Source organism: Leptodactylus fuscus, chromosome 5 (assembly GCF_031893055.1).
Source record: "Leptodactylus fuscus isolate aLepFus1 chromosome 5, aLepFus1.hap2, whole genome shotgun sequence".
Classification (NCBI taxonomy): domain Eukaryota; kingdom Metazoa; phylum Chordata; class Amphibia; order Anura; family Leptodactylidae; genus Leptodactylus; species Leptodactylus fuscus.
The window spans coordinates 68,300,131-68,325,037 of NC_134269.1; the positions used below are offsets into that span (position 1 = coordinate 68,300,131).

General features: G+C 43.0%; 1 protein-coding gene across 1 annotated transcript in view; it reads left to right on the plus strand.

The window, feature by feature from the left end:
* Positions 1–22,986, plus strand: part of STRC (stereocilin) — a 49,794-nt gene extending 26,808 nt beyond the window's left edge. The window contains exons 19-28 of the mRNA XM_075275816.1: positions 1,317–1,516; positions 1,916–2,006; positions 3,576–3,750; positions 7,781–7,950; positions 11,894–12,049; positions 15,548–15,690; positions 18,285–18,433; positions 20,714–20,811; positions 21,419–21,566; positions 22,910–22,986. Coding sequence (XP_075131917.1) covers positions 1,317–1,516; positions 1,916–2,006; positions 3,576–3,750; positions 7,781–7,950; positions 11,894–12,049; positions 15,548–15,690; positions 18,285–18,433; positions 20,714–20,811; positions 21,419–21,566; positions 22,910–22,986 — 1,407 coding nt within the window. The remainder of the gene's footprint in view (positions 1–1,316; positions 1,517–1,915; positions 2,007–3,575; positions 3,751–7,780; positions 7,951–11,893; positions 12,050–15,547; positions 15,691–18,284; positions 18,434–20,713; positions 20,812–21,418; positions 21,567–22,909) is intronic.
* Positions 22,987–24,907: the final 1,921 nt, after the last annotated feature.

Here is a 24,907-nt window from a genome sequence, read left to right on the forward strand (position 1 = left end):
GTCTATGGGAAAAAATGCTCGTTTCAGGGGAAACCACTATTCGACTAAAGGAGAGTCACCAAGTCCATGAATAGCAGGAGGAGAGTGTTTAGGAGGAGCGCTGTGCAGTTAAAGCGCACGGACCCTATTATAGTCTATGGGGTCCGTGCGCTTTAACTGCACAGCGCTTGCAGTTGTGCTGATAAAAAGTAAGGTCCCTCGTAACCGCAAGCTGCCAGCTCTCCTGACTAGCAAAGACGAGCCTGCGGCAAATCAACGCTGCTGTGGTCCGATCATAGACTCTGCCTCCTCACAGACGAGCCTCCGGCAGAATCAGTGTTGATTGGCCGAATGCTGTACACTGGCCAATCAACGCTGGTCAACGCAGAGGCTCGTCTGTGAGGAGGCGGAGTTTAAAATTGGACCACAATGGAGACTGCTCCGCCTCCTCACAGATGAACCTCCGGCAGAACCAGCGTTGATTGTCCGAATGCTGTACACTGGCCAATCAACGCTGGTCAATGGATTCCTATGAGATAAAGTCCTTTCCCTCGTAACAGCAAGCTGCCATCTCTCCCGACTAGCAAGGATGAGCCTGCTGCAAAATCAGCGTTGATTTGCCGAATGCTATACACTGTATAGCATTTGGCCAATTAACGCTGGTTCTGAATCAAATATTTACTGCGAATAGCGAGTAGTATTCGATCGAGTATGAATATTTCGAATACCATAGTATTCGATCGAATACCTGCTTGATCGAATACTACTCGCTCATCTCTATTTAGGACCCCGAACTTAGTAGTCAGGTGTGGGAACCCTAAAACCACTAGCATGCAGTTGTGTAACTAGGAATTAGGAATTTGGACCCCAAACTTACTTTGGCTTCAGGCACATGCACATGTGGGTGTGCTGTCATTGGCTTCAGTACACTGCACATGTTACCAAAGTCAAAGAGACAAGTCTTGGACTCATCTCTAGTAAGGTATATAATCTTTTTTGTCCAGGTTGGATGAAAAGGCAGTTTTTTATATTGCCAGGTTTGGGGCCCTGAATCCTGACTGCATGGTTTAATGGCCCCAAATAATGTGACAGGTTCCCTTTAAAGAAAGACATTTCCTATTGTTAGACAAGCATACATGCATATAAAAACTAGCGTAGCAAAAAAAAAAAAAAGATACAGTATATGTAAGATAGCTAAGACAATGTTTATGGATCTTGAAATGTCTAAGGATAACCTAAAACAGTTTGGTGAAATGAGAATATATTAATAAAAAAAAATAATGGGAGAATTGAGTAAATGTGTCTGGAAGTGGATGAATAAATTGCTTTGTTTCTAGCACATCCCAATACATGGGGAGATAACTGCACAAGACCTGGATCTTTTGGGACCTTTAGTTGGTTTTATTGGAAAAGACGACATTTCCCGCATCAATAGGAAACATTTACTATTCCATTTGGAAGAGCTGAAGTCATACTGTCTGTCTGAAGAATTCACGGGACACCTTGGACACATATTAACTGAAGATGACCTGTTGGGGTATTTATACTTTGCTTCTGTTTCCATGAGTAGAGATAATGGGGGCACTTTGTCGAGGCCATTGAAACACAGGGCTAGACCTAAATGAGACATAAGGCATCATTGCAAGTCACCACTAAGATCACTGCTATTTGCACATTAGGATACTTTGTTAAATTATAATACTGGAGAAATTGTACAGTGTGGTGTAGCAAAAGTAGCAGTATAACCAATTGAAGTTCAGGTTATCTCTGCTACATCTGATCCGGATATAACAAACCATGTTATTTAATTTCAATAGTTATGCATTTCTAAACAGCAGTATATTCTTTTTAGATGAATTTTATGTTACACTGTTGCCTATTTGATGAGTGCACCTGATATATACTATTTATTAATATTCCTATTTTTATCCTTTAGGCATCCAACGCATTGGATACAGAAACATATACAACAACTGGGAAGACTGATCTTCTATTTATCACCAGAGAACATTCATTTTGTACCCAAGGTTATAGCCTGAAGTTGTATGACCCTTTGGTCACATCTGCGTTTGGTAATCCGTTCGGAGAGTCCCTGGGGACCCCCCAAATGGAATACCAAACATTTGCAAGTGCTGTGCAGTGAAAGCACACAGACCCCATAGACTATAATGGGGTCCATGTGCTTGCCGCGCGCTGCCCACATGAATTATGCGGACAGGAAAGTAGATTATGAAGTACTTTCCTGTCCGCATGTTCTGTGCCGAGATCTGGCGGCAAGCACATGGACGCCATTATAGTTTATGGAGTCCGTGTGCTTTTACTGCACAGCACTTGCAATTGCATTTGGTATTCTGTTTGGGAGGGTCCCCATGTGGACTCCCAGAACTGAATACCAACACAGATGTGAATCAACCCTTACAATGTCTGTGTGTCTTTGCTACTCTGTTAACAGTTGGAAATCTTGACAAGTTTTTTTTCTGTGGTTTTTCAATGCATGTGTTCTTTGCACATTCATTTCTTCTATTTTCCACCTTAGGGCTAAGGGCACACAGATCAGGTCCATTGCAGGGTCTCTATGGCCAACATCCAACATTGCATGTGTCAATGGCAAAAAACAGCCAGCTTTTAGCAGTGGCCATATGGCTAATCTGGTCTTCAACCTTTACACTGCCACAGCCAAGCGTGTAGTAATAATTGACAAGTTGTATGGTCAATATCCATAGCACCAGACACGTCTTTATTTTTTATATTCATATCCCATACACTATGCTGTTACTGTACTTCACAGCGGGTAAGCTGCCAGTGATTTTGCAGAAGCTAACCTGCTACAAGTACACCAAATGTCTCGCCAGCCGTTAAGGGGTTTTCTAAACATACTATGGTTTTTTTGTTGTTGTTTTTTTTAAAAAATTAAGCAGACCTGCAGATAAATTACACAGTAACTGTGACATTACCCACTCCCATTGTGTTCTCTCTTCCAAGATCTGCACCACCAGAGCTCCATTACATTTTCAGCCTACAATGGCCAAACTTCGTGGTCCATCCAATGCAGTATGTGACTGCTACACTAGCGAAAACTACATTTCCCAGATACAACTTGCTTTGTGCTCTTCCCAATTGCACAGGGGATTCCTCTTTACAGAGATTCATACACTGATCAACACACAAGATCAACTACAGTACAAGATGTATGCAGTGGCAATGATGCTCATATAGAAATTTGGTGGTAGGGGAATCTCATTGTGCTCTTTCTATTGATATATATAATATGGCTAATTACATTCAATGGATGACAATCACTTTTTGTATATGAAATATGATTCTTGTTCTGGGAATACCCCATAGGCTAAGGCCCCACGTTGTGGAAACACAATTGAAGCATTGAAGTGACAACAAATGTTTGCAAGGGTGGACATAAATCCATTAATCCAATAACACTGAAGGCTCAGAATAGCCAGGCTATGTACTGTATATTATAATACTACCACAAACATTCATACTTATTGATACCTAGAATAGACACATCTGCTTATACTGTAAATTACGTGGACAGGGATTTTGATATTTTTTAACAATGTTTGTTAATATCTTAATAGGATGTGTTAGGACGAGATACTTTGGAATGGCTGCTGGAGAGTCAGAGAGAATGGGAAGAAAGTGAGATTGGGAAGATCTGTACCACTCAAAGCTCTCTTGTTCAGGAGAGGACGAGGAGGAACAAGTTGTCTTTGGCCTCCTCTATGACTAAAAGTGGCTTTAGAGGCATTCGAGGTGAGATATTTTCAAGAGCTGCTAAAACAATCTTCCTCATCTAGCTCACTATCAGATCACTAGCAGTTTCATGAGCTGATTTACGCTGCATTTTTAGAGCGGATCTTGAAGCATTTTCCACCACAAAATCTGCTCCTAAAATCGCCCCTAATCTGTCTCCCCTGTTTTTCAAGGTGAATCAGTGATTGATGCTCTTAACCTTAGTGCATTGACAAAAGAAGTGTCCTTCCTTATGTCCGCCTGGTTTTAGTGGCATAATCTCTCTTGGTACGCCATCATGTGGTGACAGGATGATTATTATTCCCATTGAATAAAACTATTCAGTATGCAAACCTATGGCATCCTAAATAATAATAATTATAATGTTTTATTGCCAGAAAACTAAAAAGCAAACAAAAATTAGAAAAAAAAGCTACACTTGCTAGCTGACAATTATATTAGAGGTAACGAAAATGTAATTCAGTGCTATAATAAAACCACCGCAATACCAGATGAGTACTAGCCTTACTAATATTATACATGTGAAAGTTTGTGTATTTGGATGTTTGTGTGTTTGGATGTTTGTTCCGCTTTCACGCAGCAATGGCCAAACGGATTTCAATGAAATTTCGCACATGCCTAGAATGACACCCGGAAAAGAACATAGGCGCCTCACAATCCCCATATATTGCCGGTTTGGCCATCTGTGAGCACAGAATTCCCAGCCAGTGTAGGCTGAAGGACCTCAGATGACATCACCATGTCAGGCGCGGGGCTCCGATTGGAGCAGGCCACTGCGAGGACAGAGCTATAGAGCCACAATCCGGCCGCGCACGGAGATGAAGAGCATAGCGTTGTGCATGCCAGCAGACGAGAACCACACATGATGCCGGCATCGCTGCAGCCTGCCGAGCTCCCGCAAACCGCCGTCTACTTGTGCCGCGTATGGACGCAACGTTGCACGGTCTCCCAACCCTACGCACCCCTGTAACCTCGGCACACGGGGAGCCCGGGGTGGAGTGGGGTGAGTCATGGGTCACAAGTTCGTGTGTGTGGGATGGTTTCGGGAGGGCAAAAACAGGGCACAGGGTGGGGGAGGGTATGTACAACGAAAGGGGGAAAGGGGGCCCGGGGTGGTGTGGGAAAGGGGGGGGTAAGGGGGCCTAAGGTCACAAGTTAGGGAGGGAGGAGGGAACAAGGGAATGGGGAGCGGTTAGGGGAAAAAAAGTAGGGGGCCAGGGGCGAGAGGAGAGGGAGTGGGTCGGTGGGGTGCAAGGTGGGGGTCCATGGACACACTGGTGTTCGACGGGCCTGCTGCGCCCACAAGGCACAGGGGGGGGGGGGCCGGAGCGGCACTGCAGGTGGAGTATGCAAAGGGTGAGGGGGCTGCGGACGAAGTCGCGGGTATAGCTAGTCATATATAATTCAAGAAATTGTGGAGGATGTCAGCTTGTGTAACCTCCATTGTGTAACCACCAGGGCCATGTGGTGCCATTTTACACTCCTCTTTGTATAGAGAGCTCACATTCCACCTCAGCCCTAATGGGATGCGACTTCTCTCCAGTTTCTTATCCAATAGCCATGTGCAAGAACTATTTTACAACTTTGCCACCAATGATGTTATACTAATTATACTAGTCCAACCTGTTCTTTGTCTATACAACGTATTAAAACTACCTCTATCCCTCCATTAAAGCAGAACCCACTATATACACCTGTCACGGTTGTGTCAATGCCTGACAACCGTGGTACTGAATGGTGCTAGCACTACTAGGGAAACGGGATAGGAAAGCTGTCTCTAGCGCTACGATGGCTGACTAGGCCCTGTCTGAGGGTGTTGGTCAGCTGTATCCGAGCTAAGCTCGGCCCTGACAACTACTGGCTCTCTAAACACGAAGACCTAACAGACAGGTAGGATGAGAGCTGAAAGAGGCTAGGGACTGGAAAACTAGAGGTGGTCACCCCTAGCCAAAGGATAAGTGCAGCAGTAAACAGTAACAACTAGGATGGGACGTCCTGGAGAACGAACAGGTGCAGCACAACCACTAAACACACAACAGGAATTGAGGAGAGGAAAAGTGGAGTAGTGAAGAAAGGTATCACAGGACAGGGGCAAAACAAACCTGAAACCCTAAACAGGAATTCACTAATACCAAACAGTGACAGGCAGCCAGAAATACAGGACAGGGGTTGAGTAGGAATGTTTGAGGGAAAACAGACTCTCACACAGAACAAAACTCACACCACTTCCAATTCAGCTCCTGAAATCGTACAGCTCCAACTAAACTCTCCTTCAAGACTGGGCCAAGAATCCTAGCTGGTAACCACAAAAATCAGCAAAGACTGAAGCCAGCAGTCAGCCTAATACAGACCCCGGAAAGACCTGATAGGTTGACAACAATTACACACACCTGAAACTCGCATCCACCGAGACACAAAGCAAGCTCAAGTAAACACTGTGGCGGATACCCAACCACTATCCCAACAGCTCAGTGGTAAGAGAACCGGTCAAAGAACCACAAAACACCAGCTCAAATCCCCAGATGAACATCACCAAAAGCACACAACAATTTTCTATACAACTCAGATCCTGACAACACCATAACTGTATGTGTGTTTCTCTAAGCTAGCTTATACACTCACCGGCCACTTTATTAGGTACACCTGTCCAACTGCTCGTTAACACTTAATTTCTAATCAGCCAATCACATGGCGGCAACTCAGTGCATTTAGGCATGTAGACATGGTCAAGACAATCTCCTGCAGTTCAAACAGAGCATCAGTATGGGGAAGAAAGGTGATTTGAGTGCCTTTGAACGTGGCATGGTTGTTGGTGCCAGAAGGGCTGGTCTGAGTATTTCAGAAACTGCTGATCTACTGGGATTTTCACGCACAACCATCTCTAGGGTTTACAGAGAATGGTCCGAAAAAGAAAAAACATCCAGTGAGCGGCAGTTCTGTGGGCGGAAATGCGTTGTTGATGCCAGAGGTCAGAGGAGCTGATAGAAAGGCAACAGTGACTCAAATAGCCACCAGTTACAACCAAGGTAGCCAGAAGAGCATCTCTGAACACACAGTACATCGAACTTTGAGGCAGATGGGCTACAGCAGCAGAAGACCACACCGGGTGCCACTCCTTTCAGCTAAGAACAGGAAACTGAGGCTACAATTTGCACAAGCTCATCGAAATTGGACAATTGAAGATTGGAAAAACGTTGCCTGGTCTGATGAGTCTCGATTTCTGCTGCGACATTCGGATGGTAGGGTCAGAATTTGGCGTCAACAACATGAAAGCATGGATCCATCCTGCCTTGTATCAACGGTTCAGGCTGGTGGTGGTGGTGTCATGGTGTGGGGAATATTTTCTTGGCACTCTTTGGGCCCCTTGGTACCAATTGAGCATCGTTGCAACGCCAAAGCCTACCTGAGTATTGTTGCTGACCATGTCCATCCCTTTATGACCACAATGTACCCAACATCTGATGGCTACTTTCAGCAGGATAATGCGCCATGTCATAAAGCTGGAATCATCTCAGACTGGTTTCTTGAACATGACAATGAGTTCACTGTACTCCAATGGCCTCCACAGTCACCAGATCTCAGTCCAATAGAGCATCTTTGGGATGTGGTGGAACGGGAGATTCGCATCATGGATGTGCAGCCGACAAATCTGCGGCAACTGTGTGATGCCATCATGTCAATATGGACCAAAATCTCTGAGGAATGCTTCCAGCACCTTGTTGTATCTATGCCACGAAGAATTGAGGCAGTTCTGAAGGCAAAAGGGGGTCCAACCCGTTATTAGCATGGTGTACCTAATAAAGTGGCCGGTGAGTGTACATCAACTGTATTAATTTGGACTTCAGGACGGTGATACTTACAGTGGATTGAGCTCACAAAATCAAAAAGTAAAACCAAAATGTTGGTGTCAAATTGTTATTTTAGAACTGTTACTAATGTGAGCACAAGAGTAGGATGTAAAATTATCAATTTAATTTTAATAAGTGGCAAAAAGATAATTTTATATTTATGTTCCTGTCTATCGTCATAGAGCCTATTCCCAAATGTCTCGACATGAGAGTAACGTTCCCGTCAGCATGGAGCCCCTCTCAGATTAGTGGCATGTCCTTGTCAGAATTTGAAGGCTGTTTGGGGATTATCACTCAAGATGTCAGCTTTTCAGTCGATCAAGCCAAAGCGGCTCTCGCAAAAGCCAAGCAGGTAAAATGCCCTTGGTTGTAAGATCAGATCTTAAAGACAATATGTCAGCAGAAAATACCTAGTTTTTAAGCCAAGTTTTTATGTTAAAGTGTAAGTAAACATTTATTTATTTATTTATTTATTTATTTATTTATTTATTTATTGTTTCATAACCCTATAGTGCAAGTGAAGGAACAAATGTAATATATTTCACCAAAGAAATGTACCTGTGTCTTTAACTATTACGTCTGTCTTTGCTTCTTATCTGAGTGATTTCAGTGTGTATTCTGTACACAATCGGTTTCAGTTTACAATGGAGTCTATAGAGAGGGAAAAGGAGGAGAGGGTGCCTTTTTTTAAATTTTCCATGTCACCATCTATATTTTTATAGATGTACTACATCCTGCAATTATCACACTGTCCACTAAACCTAATAATAAAGTGACACTTGCCAATTCTGTAGAGGTTTGCTTTGCAGCAGTCACCTATTTTACATCAAAGACAAGACAGCCAGGATTACAAATGATGATAACACTCGATCCATCATTACATCTACAGTTTGTGTCACATCTTATCTACTCCCCCCTCTCTAAACAGTAAATGTCTAAACATTTCTCCCATAGCCATCACTAAGTCAGCTTCAACCCACTACTGTCTATGGCCATAAGATTACTGTAAAGCAGTCTAAATGCTGTTAAAGAGGACCTTTCATCAGATTGGGCACAGGCAGTTTTATATACTGCTGGAAAGCTGACAGTGCGCTGAATTCAGCGCACTGTTGGCTTTCCCGATCTGTGCCCCGGGTAAAGCACTATCGGTCCTGGTACCGTAGCGCTTTACAGTCAGAAGGGCGTTTCTGACAGTTAGCCAGGGACACCCTTCTGCCCAGCAGCTCCTATCGTGCTGTACAGTGTGAGCGGGGTGGAACGCCCCCTCCCTCTGCTCACACAGCTCGTCCATAGACGAGTATTATCAGGAGGGGAGGGGGGCGTTCCTCCCCGCTCCACAGTACAGCGCGATAGGCGCTGCTGGTCAGAAGGGCGTCCCTGGCTAAGTGTCAGAAACGCCCTTCTGACTGTAAAGCGCTATGGTACCGGGACCGATAGCGCTTTACCCGGGGAACAGATCGGGAAAGCCGATAGTGCGCTAAATTCAGCGCACTGTCAGCTTTCCAGCAGAATATAGAACTGCCTGTGCCCAATCTGATGAAAGGTCCTGTTTAACAGAGGAGTCCCTAATACTGTTGTACTGTTCACTGAACAAAAGTGGATCTAAAACGTAACTTTTAATAAAACAACTAACTAATAGCATTTGCACTGGTGTAGGGTCCATCTAGACCACAGTTGAAAGGGTTCTTTCACCTGTAGTTTGTAGATATTCCAAGACAACTACTGCATTTAGGGATGTGAACTAACACTTGGGCATACTGTATGTGGTGATTTTCAAATAGTCATTATTTAGTGGTTTTATTAAAAGTTACTTTTGAGATCCCCTACATGTAGGATTTTGCTGTCCGCTTGAAAAATCGGACATCTTTGTAAATGGACACTTAAAGGGATTCTACCACTAAAACACTTTTTTTTCTAGTTACCAAGTCGGAATAGCCTTTAAAAAGGCTATTCGTCTCTTACCTGTGGAAGTGCTCTCCGCCGCGCCGTTCGTTCAAAATACCGGTTTGTACCGGTATGCTAATGAGTTCTCTCGCAGCGATGGGGGCGTCCCCATCGCAGGAGCAGCGATGGGGGCGTCCCCATTGCAGCTCGAAAACTCACCGCAGCGCCGCCTCTCTGGTCTTCGGTGTCCTCCCCTTGCTTCTTCAGCGTACTGTCGGACGCCTGCGCAGTACGCTCTGTTCGACGAAGATTGCCGAACGTACTGCGCATGCGCGAAATTGCGGTCCCAGCCATAGTGCGGGCATCGCACTTTCGCGCATGGGCAGTACGTTCGGCAATCTTCGCCGAACAGAGAGCATACTGCGCAGGCGTCCGACAGACGCTGAAGAGGCAAGGGGAGGACACCGAAGACCAGAGAGGCGGCGCTGCGGTGAATTTTCGAGCTGCAATGGGGACGCCCCCATCGCTGCGAGAGAACTCATTAGCATACCGGTACAAACCGGTATTTTGAACGAACGGTGCGGCGGAGAGCACTTCCACAGGTAAGAGACGAATAGCCTTTTTAAAGGCTATTCCGACGTGGTAACTAGAAAAAAAAGTGTTTTAGTGGTAGAATCCCTTTAAGGAAACACACGGACAGTAAAGGACACTTCATGATGTCCCATTTAAAATAATGCAAATTGTAACGGATACAGCTAGTGACCGATGCTAAAATCTTGCGCGAACATTAGCATCGGACACTAGCTGTTGGACACCGATGCTAGTGTGAACGCCCCCTAACAGATTAGTGGGGAATTGACACCCAGGGAACCCACCAGTCAAAGATTAGGTATGCTTTTGTGCAATCCTGGCATGTTGTCTATGGAGTACTGGGGAAAGACATCAGTAATCCTACTATTATAAATGTGAAAGTGGGTGTGTTTGGATGTTTGTTAATCAATCACGCAAAAACGGCTGAACGGATTTGAATGAAATTCAGCACATACATAGTTTGTAACCTCGATTAAAACATAGGCTGCTTTTTATCCTAGTAAATGACATGGCTTCACGACTGTTATGAATTTGTGTTCACATACTATATTACACTGCTCCTGCAGCAGCCTTATCTCAGGTCCCAGGGCTGTTATCTCTATGTGTAAACACACGCTAACCCTCAGTGGTTTTTGTTCACACATTTGCATATTATCTGCTCTGCTCTAGGCAGTATAGACAAACTGACTTGAGCAAACACCTTTTATCCAAATTGGCAGTTTGTCAATTTTTTTTTTTCATTAATGTAGATTGTGAGCCCCATATAGAGCTCACAATGTACATTTTTTTCCCTATCAGTATGTCTTTGGAATATGGGATGGAAATCCATGCAAACACAGGGAGAACATACAAACTCCTTGCAGATGGCTTTTTGCCCTTGGCGGGATTTGAACACCAGGACTCCAGTGCTGCAAAGCTGCAGTGCTAACAACTGAGCTATCGTGTGGCCCCCAGTTTGTCACTTTTAAAAATGCCTGGAAAAAGAAAATCTAATTTGTCGCAAAAAATGAGAGCTATGAAGGTAGCCAGAAGTCACAACACATGCATTATATGCCGTCGCAGCGAGCTGCTGAGATGCCGCAACAATTACAGGCAAAGTGCGAAGAAAAACTTCAGTGCCAGGCCAACTTGAGAGCTGCCGAAACGCCAGAGCTGGCGGATCATCAATGCCAACAACACGCTCATTTTATGGCGTCCCAGCGAGCTGCTGAGATGCCACAACAATCACGGGCACAGCGCGAGGAACGAGTTCAGTGGCAGGCCAGCTTGAGAGTTGCCGAAACAGAGCAGGTACAATCACAGGTATGCTGCGAGGAATAAGTTCAGCAGCAGGACAGCTTAAGAGATGAATATAGGCAGATCATGCACTCCAACAACCCGCAGACGAAGTCGCGGGCAAGGGCTAGTTTATTATAAAATAGTAGGAAGTGGGTATAGAACAAAGTGTATGTTTTGATCACTGTTTTGCCGGTCGGGTTCTCTGCTTTTGCTCAGGATCACATACAGCAGATTAAAATCAAATTTGCCTGATGCCTTGGCTTATCACCACAGTCATGAGATTAATGTTGGAAAATTTGTATCTGATGTCATGAATGATTTGCTATGAAAAGAGGAACTTCTGTCTACACTAGAGAAAGAGTTTCCTTGGAAAAGGCTTTACTGAAATATTCTCCATGATAAATATGGAAATATGTGTAAGCATTAAAGATACGGCTGATAAAAGATCTCATAGGACACAGATACAGGACGCTAATACATTATTAGATTACCCCAATACGCCTGTTCAGTTTTCATATTACTCACTGCTATTTGTGTCGTAGGTGTTTGGTCCAGTTAAAGCTATGAGTTCGGCACAGATCCTTCAGCTGGGTCACCTTGTTACTTACATGACTGACAAAGATCTGAATGAGATCAATATATCAGACTGGGGAGTTGTCTCCTTTCTTGGTAGGATGGAAAACTGGAATTGGAAACAGGTATGACAACTTATGGCTGTTTATAGTAGATTGAGAAATAAAGTTTTAATGTTTGATTTGATTTCTTTGTTATCATTATTATACACTGTCTAGCAATAAGTATTTGGACACCTGTCGTAAAATAGAAAAATAACATTTATTCATATTGAATAGTTGGTAGATCCCAGCAGATGCTTCCTTACGGATGGTATTGACACAATACTCCCGGATGCCTGTAGAAACTCCTGGTGTATGTGAGCCATCAGTTGGGTGCGGTTTCTCTGGCCAGCACTCGTCACTCTCTATCTCCCAGTTTCGGGGGTCTGCCAACTCGGGGCACAGTCCAACAATCACTGTTCACCTTCCACTTTGTAATCACATAGGCCACTGTCGCTTTTGGGTAATTCAGTTCACTTGCTATGTCCCTTAAGGATCGACCATGTCTGTGATACCCAACAATTACTAGAGATGAGCGAACACTAAAATGTTCGAGGTTCGAAATTCGATTCGAACAGCCGCTCACTGTTCGAGTGTTCGAATGGGTTTCGAACCCCATTATAGTCTATGGGGAACATATACTCGTTAAGGGGGAAACCCAAATCCGTGTCTGGAGGGTCACCAAGTCCACTATGACACCCCAGGAAATGATACCAACACCCTGGAATGACACTGGGACAGCAGGGGAAGCATGTCTGGGGGCATAAAAGTCACTTTATTTCATGGAAATCCCTGTCAGTTTGCGATTTTCGCAAGCTAACTTTTCCCCATAGAAATGCATTGGCCAGTGCTGATTGGCCAGAGTACGGAACTCGACCAATCAGCGCTGGCTCTGCTGGAGGAGGCGGAGTCTAAGATCGCTCCACACCAGTCTCCATTCAGGTCCGACCTTAGACTCCGCCTCCTCCGGCAGAGCCAGCGCTGATTGGCCGAAGGCTGGCCAATGCATTCCTATGCGAATGCAGAGACTTAGCAGTGCTGAGCCAGTTCTGCTCAACTACACATCTGATGCACACTCGGCACTGCTACATCAGATGTAGCAATCTGATGTAGCAGAGCCGAGGGTGCACTAGAACCCCTGTGCAAACTTAGTTCACGCTAATAGAATGCATTGGCCAGCGCTGATTGGCCAATGCATTCTATTAGCCCGATGAAGTAGAGCTGAATGTGTGTGCTAATGGTGCGCTTGAACCCTTGTGCACACTCTGCTTCATCAAGCTAATAGAATGCATTGGCCAGCGCTGATTGAAGCAGAGCTGAATCTGTGTGCTTAGCTCAACTACTCCACCGGTGTAGTTGAGCTAAACACACACATTCAGCACTGCTTCATCACGCCAATACAATGCATTAGCCAGTGCTGATTGGCCAGAGTACGGAATTCGGCCAATCAGCGCTGGCTCGGCTGGAGGAGGCGGAGCCTAAGGTCGGACCAGAATGGAGACTGGTGTGGAGCAATCTTAGACTCCGCCTCCTCCAGCAGAGCCAGCGCTGATTGGCCGAATTCCGTACTCTGGCCAATCAGCGCTGGCCAGTGCATTCTATTGGCGTGATGAAGCAGTGCTGAATGTGTATGTTTAGCTCAACTACTCCGGTGGAGTAGTTGAGATAAGCACACAGATTCAGCTCTGCTTCAATCAGCACTGGCCAATGCATTCTATTGGCGTGATGAAGCAGTGCTGAATGTGTGTGTTTAGCTCAACTACGCCGGTGGAGTAGTTGAGCTAAGCACACAGATTCAGCTCTGCTTCAATCAGCACTGGCCAATGCATTCTATTGGCGTGATGAAGCAGTGCTGAATGTGTGTGCTTAGCTCAACTACGCCGGTGGAGTAGTTGAGCTAAGCACACAGATTCAGCTCTGCTTCAATCAGCACTGGCCAATGCATTCTATTGGCGTGATGAAGCAGTGCTGAATGTGTGTGTTTAGCTCAACTATGCCGTGGAGTAGTTGAGCTAAGCACACAGATTCAGCTCTGCTTCAATCAGCACTGGCCAATGCATTCTATTGGCGTGATGAAGCAGTGCTGAATGTGTGTGCTTAGCTCAACTACGCCGGTAGAGTAGTTGAGCTAAGCACACAGATTCAGCTCTGCTTCAATCAGCACTGGCCAATGCATTCTATTGGTGTGATGAAGCAGTGCTGAATGTGTGTGTTTAGCTCAACTACGCCGGTGGAGTAGTTGAGCTAAGCACACAGATTCAGCTCTGCTTCAATCAGCACTGGCCAATGCATTCTATTGGCGTGATGAAGCAGTGCTGAATGTGTGTGTTTAGCTCAACTACGCCGGTGGAGTAGTTGAGCTAAACACACACATTCAGCACTGCTTCATCACGCCAATAGAATGCACTGGCCAGCGCTGATTGGCCAGAGTACGGAATTCAGCCAATCAGCGCTGGCTCTGCTGGAGGAGGCGGAGTCTAAGGTCGGACCAGAATGGAGACTGGTGTGGAGCGATCTTAGACTCCGCCTCCTCCAGCAGAGCCAGCGCTGATTGGCCAAAGTACGGAATTCGGCCAATCAGCGCTGGCCAATGCATCCCTATGGGAAAAAGTTTATCTCACAAAAATCACAATTACACACCCGATAGAGCCCCAAAAAGTTATTTTTAATAACATTCCCCCCTAAATAAAGGTTATCCCTAGCTATCCCTGCCTGTACAGCTATCCCTGTCTCATAGTCACAAAGTTCACATTCTCATATGACCCGGATTTGAAATCCACTATTCGTCTAAAATGGAGGTCACCTGATTTCGGCAGCCAATGACTTTTTCCAATTTTTTTCAATGCCCCCGGTGTCGTAGTTCCTGTCCCACCTCCCCTGCGCTGTTATTGGTGCAAAAAAGGCGCCAGGGAAGGTGGGAGGGGAATCAAATTTTGGCGCACTTTACCACGCGGTGTTCGATTCGATTCGAACATGGCAAACACCCTGATATCTGATCGAACATGTGTTCGATAGAACACTGTTCGCTCATCTCTAACAATTACCCATTTCTAGAAATAGGACAACTCTGCACTTCATGGCATTTTGCATGCAACTAATACCAATGCTGTTTCCTATTTAACAGCGGAAGGTGTGACGTACATCACGAACGCAGATATCTTCATTTGCATGGGTGTCGAAATACTTATTGGTAGACGGTGTATTCCCCTCTCACAATATTTAAAGTAGTTTTACAGGTTATGGCCCTATCTTAAAAATAGGTCATTAACAGATAGGAACTCTGTTAACAGATAGATAGATAGATAGATAGATAGATAGATAGATAGATAGATAGATAGATCTGAGATTATAAGGTTTGAGATCCTAACACCAGTAGCAGAAGGACATGTTTCTAGTTTGGTGACAACATTAAACCCTGTAATAGGTTTTCATTAATTGTGCTGTATAAAATAGTAACATTATCTGTATATACACTGAATCATGGTGACAATGTCTGTACAGTGCTATACAATATGCTGACACTATGTAAGCAACTGGAAATAAATTCTACGTTCTTGATGAACATCCACTTGTTTTCTGCAGATGAAAGTATTGGCATCCAGTGTTCTTCGTCAGAATAAGAAAAGCTCATCAGAGCTGGATCTTATGGAGTTGACAGCTCTTGGACATCTACTTTGTGGTCTTGGAGTAGAGGAATTAAAGAAAATAAATCCACAAGAGTTCAGGTTGGTTAAGTAGGAACATTTTTATGATACCTTATGGATGTATAATGTCCTGGCAAGGGCAATGAGAGTGGACATTTGCTGAGACATATAGCACGAGACTGTAATACTCTTTGAATACGATGTCTTTCTTTTCTTTTTAAGTCATTATTTCCATACTTGGGTTATATCATTAACATGGCCTTAGTCTGGATAAAACTAAACAAAGTCAGCAAAACTAAGACAATCTCTTTCAAGCAGCAATAATGCTGACCACATACATGAGAACGTAGTCAGCTAAGTAAGCTACTGAATCTGTGTTGGGCTAAAGCCCCACATTGTCAAAAAGCAGCATTATTGCTAGAGATGAGCAAGTAGTACTCGATCGAGTACCACTCGCTGTTCGAATGTAAAAGTTCGATGCAGAACCAGCATTGATTGGCCGAATGCTATACAGCTGGCCAATCAACGCTGGTTCTTCTCCTACCTTTAGAAGTCTTCTCCGTGCAGCTTCCCCGCAGCGTCTTCCGGCTCTTCATTCACTCTGCCAGGCATCGGGCCTGGGCAGAGCCGACTGCGCATGTCCGCTTGTAGTGCGTGCATGCGCAGTGGGCTCTGCCCAGGCCCGATGCCTGGCAGAGTGAATGAAGAGCCGGAAGATGCTGCGGGGACGCTGCATGGAGAAGACTTCTTGGAGGATCCAGCTCGACCCTCACTCGTGGACTTGGTAAGTATAATTTGATTGAACGTTGCCTACCCCTGAAACGAGTATTTTCCCCCCATAGACTATAATAGGGTTCGATATTCGATTCGAGTAGTCGAATATTGAGGGGCTACTCGAAACGAATATCGAACATCGAACATTTTACTGTTCGCTCATCTCTAATTATTGCCTTTTGTGGAAACACGGCCGAAAAAAACAGTTTTACTATACCAGCAAAGTGAATGAGATTCTGGCTAATCCTATCCACACATTGCAGAAAAAAATGCAGCAGAAAAGGTGCGTTTTTAAAAAACGCAGCATGCCAATTTTACCTGCGGAAATGTAGTTATTTTCCGTATAAATTTAATAAGCGAAGTAAAACCGCAGAGATACAGCAAAAACGTAATGGGAAATGCTGCAGAAAAAATGCCTTTCCGCTATGTTTTTAGCTGTGGTTCACTACATGGTGACTTAGCCTAAATGTTCCAAAACTGTACATATTCAGACTAGAACACTGCACTACTATAATAGTGGAATAATAATAATTTTTATTTATATGGCTTACAAGGTGGACACAAGATGTAGAAGTGCTTAATACTACACTGTCAAGCATTTATTATGATATAAGATAATACATGTAACGCTGCATGAGCGAGGTAGTCACTAGATGGTACCTGTAAATAATAATCAATTGTTATTATCAATATCAGATAGGTGGGGTAGACACCCAACATCCCCATGAATGAGCTACTCTGAGCAGCTTATAAACAGAGAATGGATCAATAAACAGACAGCTCTGTTCTCTGAGTAGTGGTCTGACAATAATACTGCAGATCAGCTACCATTCAGATGAACAGGGGTTGATTTGCAATACCCTGGTCTGGCCACCACATAGAGAACAAAGCTGGCATCTTCATTATCTGTGTTTTAGCTGCTGAGAACAGCTGATTCATGGAGATGCTGGGTGTCGGAAACCCCATCTATCTGATATTGATGACCTATCCTTAGGATAGATGACCAATATTTTTAGACCAGAACACCCCTTTAAGTGCATTTAGTGCAGACTTACTGTTAAGACATCCGGTTCTGAGTAATAATGTAGAAGGGAGAGGTAAACCGAGAAGAATTAGTTTAGGGAGAATGTGGAAGAGTTAAATTAGGACATATGACAAGTCTACCTAAAAAAGATATTTTTTGAAGCCAAATTTGAAACTGTTAAAGTTGAGGTTGATTTTGCAGAGAAGTGGTGAATCTTGCGGGAAGTCTTGGAGGCAGGAGAAGGAGGTTCGGATTATGGAGGAGATTAATCTTAGATGAATGGCAGAACGGAGAGCTTGGGCAGGGAGCATTCAGGGTAAATTGAAGAGGGGGGAGTTTAGAATTAGTCAAGACAATGAATGAATAAGGATGACCAGAACAGTTTTTGACACTTGGCAGGTGGTCGAAGAATAGCAGAGGGTGGAGGAAAACTGAGCTGTCCCCATACATGTTACATTGTCAGCTGACCTAATGAAATTGGCAGCTTCACTCATTGCTGGCATGATTTATGGTGGTCCGCCATCAGTAGCCTTATATTTAGTTTGAAAAGTGAAAATATGATTTTCAAAAAGACAACACATTGACTGAGGCTACGTTCAGATCTGGCTCCATCGCAGAGTTTGCTGAAAATTGGTAGATGAAAAAGTCCTGCAAAGAGGACTTTTTTCATCCTCAGGTTTCAGTTTAAAAATGACGGACACCGACAGATCCCATTACTGCTGTTTTAGTGGTCCAGCACTCCGTTGTTCGGGTCTGCGATGAACCTGAATAACAGAGAGGCGATGCTAGTATGAACCTAGTATAAGATCCCATATTAGTTGAAGAATATACAGTATGTAATGCCTAAATCAATATTTTACTCATGTTTTTTTTGCAGCCAGGCAGCAGTCTTTGTGGGCACCCTAAAACTGAAATGTTCTGAAGCTCAGATGGAGACCCTGGCAGAGCTCTTAACATACAATTCAGCATTTGGTTTAGTTAGCAGATGGGGTCCTGAGATATTCACTGAGATAGGAACTCTTGCAGGTAAGTTGCAGTAGAGTCCTTTATAATGTGTAGCTAATCCGTATGAAAGTCCTGGGTGAAATTATGCCATTATTAAAATGTATATATACATTTTGAATAATTATATAGAAAATGATAAAGAATATATTATACATACATATACTGGTATTGTGTATAGATAGAATTGGTTATACATGATGTGTGCTGCCTACTGATGTATTTGATGTTGCACTTACTGTATGTGCTGGCAAAGTGGCTCCTGGAGTTCCCAAACCCAAAGCACTTGCCCCATGGTTATATATTGATGTGACAGTTAATACACTAGCAGTGACATTTTCTAAATTTGGAAGTTACAAAATGCAAAGCTCAAAACATTTGAGCTTATAGGAGAACCCACTGTTTGTAAGTAGAAACTTCATGACTTATAAAATATCTACATACCTATATAATACTGCAAATACTGATGAGAATAATATCAGGCGATAATCATACTCATTAGGGAGAGTGTGCACCTATAAAGGCGTACGGAGACTTACAAGCCATTTCTGCTCTGCTAGGGATTATGGGTAAAAAATATGCAAATCTGTTCTCCAGGATGTAATTAGGAGAACAGTGCCTCTGTTTGCTGCCCTCTAGGGGCAGCCCCCTTAACATCATGCATGACTCGTTTAGTGAGCCTAATAACATAATGATAATAATAATAACAAACTAGTATTCCTATTCCAAAAGGAACAGATTTCCAGCTATGGACAGCGCTGTTTCGATCTGTTGGATCTCCTCAGCATAAGATAAGAGATAAGATAAGATATTCCTTTAATAGTCCCACAATGGGGAAATTTCAGTGATACAGTTTCATAGATGGTACAGTAGTATATAACAAGAGAGAAACACATACAAGCTCAAGGCAGATAGAGAAATCCTAGGAATCATAGCAACTAAAAAAGAAAGAAACACAGACACACTGCAGGATCATTTAGTTCTCTGTGCGGATTGATGTTAATAATAATAATTATAATAATAATAATACAGCCGACTTGGTTGTAGGACACGAGGAGGGGGGGGTCACAGCATGTGGATATAACAAGCAGAAATTTTTGCAGAGGTGGGGGACATATGCAGCTATCATGATAACATGTGGTAGTTCCTTTGGTAGGTGGTGAGATCTCCTGCTCACAGCTGATAGTTCGGTATCTTGCATCAGCACTATTGTTCTTTTAACCACAAAAAATGCCCCAAATGTCCTTCATCACAAGCCCTCCTCCTCCTCCTTACCACAGTGTTCTACTGCCCCAAGGAAGTCAGAGACCATCCAGGTATACAGGGTGCTGCTCTCTTGCCAAGCTTCCATAACTCCTGGGGTAGGTGGGTGATGGTAGGTTCCCAGGCTGTAACAGTGTCCCACGTGTCCACAGTAATGGAAAGAAATACCAGTCCGCTGTAGCATCTTCACACATCAGCAATAGACGCCAAAAATCATCTCCTTGAACGAAGAAGTCCGCATTTCCATGTAGGTTTCTCTTCCATGCCGCATGTTGAGCCATGCTGTCCTAGCAGGGGGGATGGTAACAGGCACATGTGGAAACCAGCTGAACCAGGTCTTGAGTCCATGCTTTACAATGGAAACAAAAGGAACAAAAAACTCCACAGGGTCTTCCATTCGATTTATAGTTGCTAAATTCATAGTGCTAGATTGCTTGGTTACCGGATTCTTGAAGATAGAGAGAAAAAGAGTGAAAAAGGAAAGAAAAGTTTGCTCCCAGCTTGGAGCACTGCATCAGGGCAGCCAGCCTCTCAGGGGGCGGCGCCTAAAAAAAAAAAAAGGGATAGCATAGGGATACTAGTTTGGCAGAGTGAGAGACTATAGATCAGGGTCAGGGCATAATCATACTCATTAGGGAGAGTGTGCACCTATATAGAATAATATCATCATGGAGTCAAATGTTAGTGTTGGCTTCCTCCTCGTAAAAAATACATGTACAAAATGCTTATGTCGGCCCATTCTTTTTAGTTAAGCTCATTTATAACCTCAGGTAGTTCTTTTTCAGTATCATTCTACCATGTTTTATGTTTTGATTGTATTTTGTGGCAAACCTGTGTATGATTCCTTTCTCCAGAGGGATAGCATTGTTTTAAAAACGTGGGGAACTGGCCCAAGGGTCAGGAAAATGATATGGAGGTGGAACAAACACGTCTGACTGCCCTAAAAGGCAAAACCAGACATCATAAAGCATGGGCTCATTCTGACCTTTGCTATGGACTTGTATTTATGCCAGTAACTCTTATATTTTTCTAACCTAATAGCTGGCCTCCCAGACATTGTCCTATCATCTTTGATAAGAGATCAGATTCAAGGATTAACCCCTGACGCTATACCACTTATTTCAGCACCTAAGTTTGCTGTAAGTATATGTATAATGTAGCATTGTTACTATCACATGTTCAGTTAACACTTTTTATAAAGTAGTAAACCTGTAAATAAGACATGCTGACTATAAGGGCCCAATAGACCCATGCAGTTTTTTTTCCTAAATAGGGGTTAGTATAGCAGGTAACAGGCCCTATTTACTTACTGATCCAAGTTCCTGTTTATAGGCCACCTCCGCTTCATCTTTTGCCCTCCAGGGACCCCGTGCATCACATATCACGTCACTGTAAGCAACATCCTGACGGTGTTCAATATCAGCGACATGATATGGACTTATTTAAAAAAAAAAAAAAAAAAAAAAAAAAAAAAAGGGGCCCATCGGGCCTACTAAGATGAGGCAGTAAGGCTGACCCTAGCTCATATGCAGAGGCAACACCATGGCTATGGAACAGCCAATACAGATGAAAATGATGGCATGCATTTTTAATGAAAAAGGTTGCAGTTTTTATATTGATTGTTAATGACCTAGCCATAAATTCAGTAGCCATAATCGTAGCTGTTTGCAGTAAAACCAGACTCTAATTTGTGTTCCTATAAGCAATGGAAATGCATTTATAGTGACTGCCTATTTCTTATGCCAGGTCGTGTTCAGTCCAGCTCAGCTCTCCTGCTTCACCAGCGACCAGGCCATAGCAGTCACATCTGAACAGTATGAGCATCTCAACTATCAACAACGACAGGCAATCTCTAGTGCTCAGTATGATGGGGACACTCATCAGGATCCACGAGGTACATTGCTTGTTAATACACATGGGACATTGCAAGCTTAAATGGGGCCTTTCACCCCCTCATTCAACTCCATTTCTTTGCCTCCTTCAATAGATGCTGCTCCACCCCTTTAGCATCCACCTTTTCCAAGCAAACAGTGCAATGTGCAATTGGTTTTGGTGCCTGATATGATAATTCCATCCCTGAATCCACTTGAAAAATGCAAGCAGGGCTTTTCTTTCTGCATTTTTCAGGCAAAAACCGGGTGGAAACGAGGCAGACCCCATTATAGTCTATGGGGTCCGCAGGTAACCATTTTTTAAGCGGCTTAGGTTTACATTCTTTGGTGCCCAACGGACCTAAAGAACAGAAAGCTGAGCACTAGTGTGAACCTAGCGTAAGAGAAAATTAGATTAATGGCAATGAAAGGATTAACTGTCCTATGTCTGTCTGTATTACTGCAGCAGTCTAGCTCAGGGCTCGTTCACATCTGCGCCCGGTCTCCGTTCATACAGATTTCCGTTTCCTGCACAAAACAGAGCAGGAGATGGAAAGCTACAGGACTCTTTCAAAACCATTAATTTGAATGGGTTTGAAAGATGTCCGGCCGTGACCGCCGGTGAGCGTTTTATGCTCTCCGCTGCGAAACCGTTTTTTTAAAAAACCGGACACAGAGTCGGACATGCAGTACTCTGTGTCCAGTTTTTTAAAAAAACGGTTTCGCGGCAGAGAGCATAAAACGCTCACCGGCACTCACGGCCGGACCCGGTCTGAAAACGGAGTCCGGGCGCTAGTGTGAACCCAGCGTCACAGAGCACTGATATTCTCCCTCACTCCTATCTATGATTCCTATCACTAATTTGCTTTTAATTGTATAAATCTGACTAAACTTTTAATTCTCTACTCCTAAGATTCTCTAGCTGTATTGCAGCCTTTGCTGCACTCAATGCTGTGTATTTCAGTAAATGGAGTCATTGCTTTTGGTGATTTAGTGATGAATAACATATCTATCCCTACTTCACCCATCACTGAAATGCCTCAGGTTACATTCCACAGCACCTTATATACTGTAATTGACAATTACACTGTAAAGTGTCCACCTACCACTGTCTATTGGCAGAGCCTGTGAGGTGATGTCAGTTGTCGTCAGAACGTCACAGTGACTCAGACACGTGTCCTTTGTATTTTCACAGTGCAATAAATGTAGAGACGGCCATTTTAGTTCATCTGAGACAAATCACCATTTATTCAAACACAAATAATTTGGAATATTTGGTCAATCCTGGCTCAGAATAAGTTTGTATTTTAGTATGACTTTAGCCTGTGCAGTCCTATAATTTACATATTCTCTATGATTTTTGCAGGCGAGAACAATGTGAGGTCACTTGCTGCCTGCCATCCTGCTCTTTACATGATGGTGCTGCTTTTATTGCTTCACTGAGCTCCACTGTCCCGGCCTAGCCAGCTGGTGCATTAGGAAATGTTTTTGTAAAACATTGCTTATATGTCCAATATGGATTTTTAATAAAATTCTACCGGTGATGCAAATATGAAATTGTTAGTGGTTCTTAGTATAATCTCAATTGAATGGGTTCCATAATAACAGTAATCTGAGGTGTATGTTACAGACAATTCTAGGTGAACACTCATATTGGTGAACTTAGTGAAGTGCAGAGTAACACTAAGTGAATAATATTGAATAACTAATAACCATAAAATAGATTTTCTAGTATTAGATGCCTAGTAACAAATCAGTACAGTCTATTGTCTTTTTTAAGGGGTTTTCCAGACTAAAAATATTAATGACCCATTCTAACAAGAGGTGACATATTAGATTGCCACCCGTCATCTCCATCAATTGGCTGTTCTTAATAGTAATTCAGAAAATGGAGCAGGAAACAGACAGTGCTGTGTAGTAGCTGGACCAAGTTACTGCAGGTTAGGTCCCATTCAAATGAATGGGAGATGATCTGATTCCTGCTCCATTCTCAGTTTATCAGCTGGTAAGTACAACTGATCAAAGGAAATGTTGGGCATTGGTCCCCACCTATCTGGTACGTATGACCTTTCCTTAGGATAGGTCATCAATATTTCTAGCATGGAACACCCCTTAAAGACAGACAGACAGACAGACAGACAGACAGACAGACAGATAGATAGATAGATAGATAGATAGATAGATAGATAGAACTAGGGGACGACCACAGGAATTGTGAACTTCACTAGAAAACCATTTTATATGATCTCAAAACATTTTATTATGTAATATTGGTGCGATTGGTATGTGAGCAATTCCTACTACTAATCTTCAAAGTGAAGTGAAGTGAAAATATTGTCCTATTCTTAAGCACACAGTTATCTCTGGTGGTCTCTATACATATGAATGGTGTGGCATGTATTGTCCGACCAGCCGCTCCATTCAAAACTTGGGTGCAACACAGTTGTAAAGGTCCATGGTTATCCCAGCAGTAGGACACCTACCGAACAGCAAGTTTACCCGAATCCTGGGGCCAGACAACCCCTTTATAAAGGACCTGTTACCAGTAAGAAATGCTAGACATATATCATTTTTCTGCTGCAGTTCAACTTTTTTCTTTTTCTTTTTAAATCTGTTGTCCTCCTGTTTAAAAGATATAGCCCATGGAAGGTTGTATGTAAGTTTGCTTTGATTCTCCAAGTAGGCATAGAAAATAAAAGGTTAAATATTCATTTTAAATTTAAGATAAAAAAGGAAAATAGTTCAAGAGTCACAGTGGCAATAAAATGATGTATGTCATTTAGCATTTTGTACTTGGTGAAAGGTCATCTGTAAATGTACTTACAAAATTCTTAAAATCTATATGCTCTATATGCAAGTAAAAGAAAAATTATAATCTAATGTTCTAAATGAAAAATAATAGAAACATAGAAGACTGATAGAAGAAGAAAACCACATTGTCCATCTAGTCTGCCCTTATATTATTCCCTTTTTATCTTAGGATAGACATGTGTATCCCTGGTGTGCTTAAATTCACTTACTGTAGATTTCCCTACTAGAAGTTTGTTTCAAGCCTATCCTATCAGTGAAATAACAGTAACATTTCCTACTTTGTTCTGATCTCCCCCCCTCCTAATTTCAGATTGGGCAGATTGTATTCAAAATAACAAAAGGAATTAAAAAAAAAATGTGTAGAGATTTCTCCCTATTTCTATAGAATTATTTATAACAACTAAGAACTAGAATGTCCGTTCTGATATCCAGTGACTCTCAGCATACACATCACATTATCACATATAAGATATAGACACTATACACACATATATATTTATTTATTTATTTATTTATTTATTTATTTTGAATACTATGTTCCACTTCTATGCTT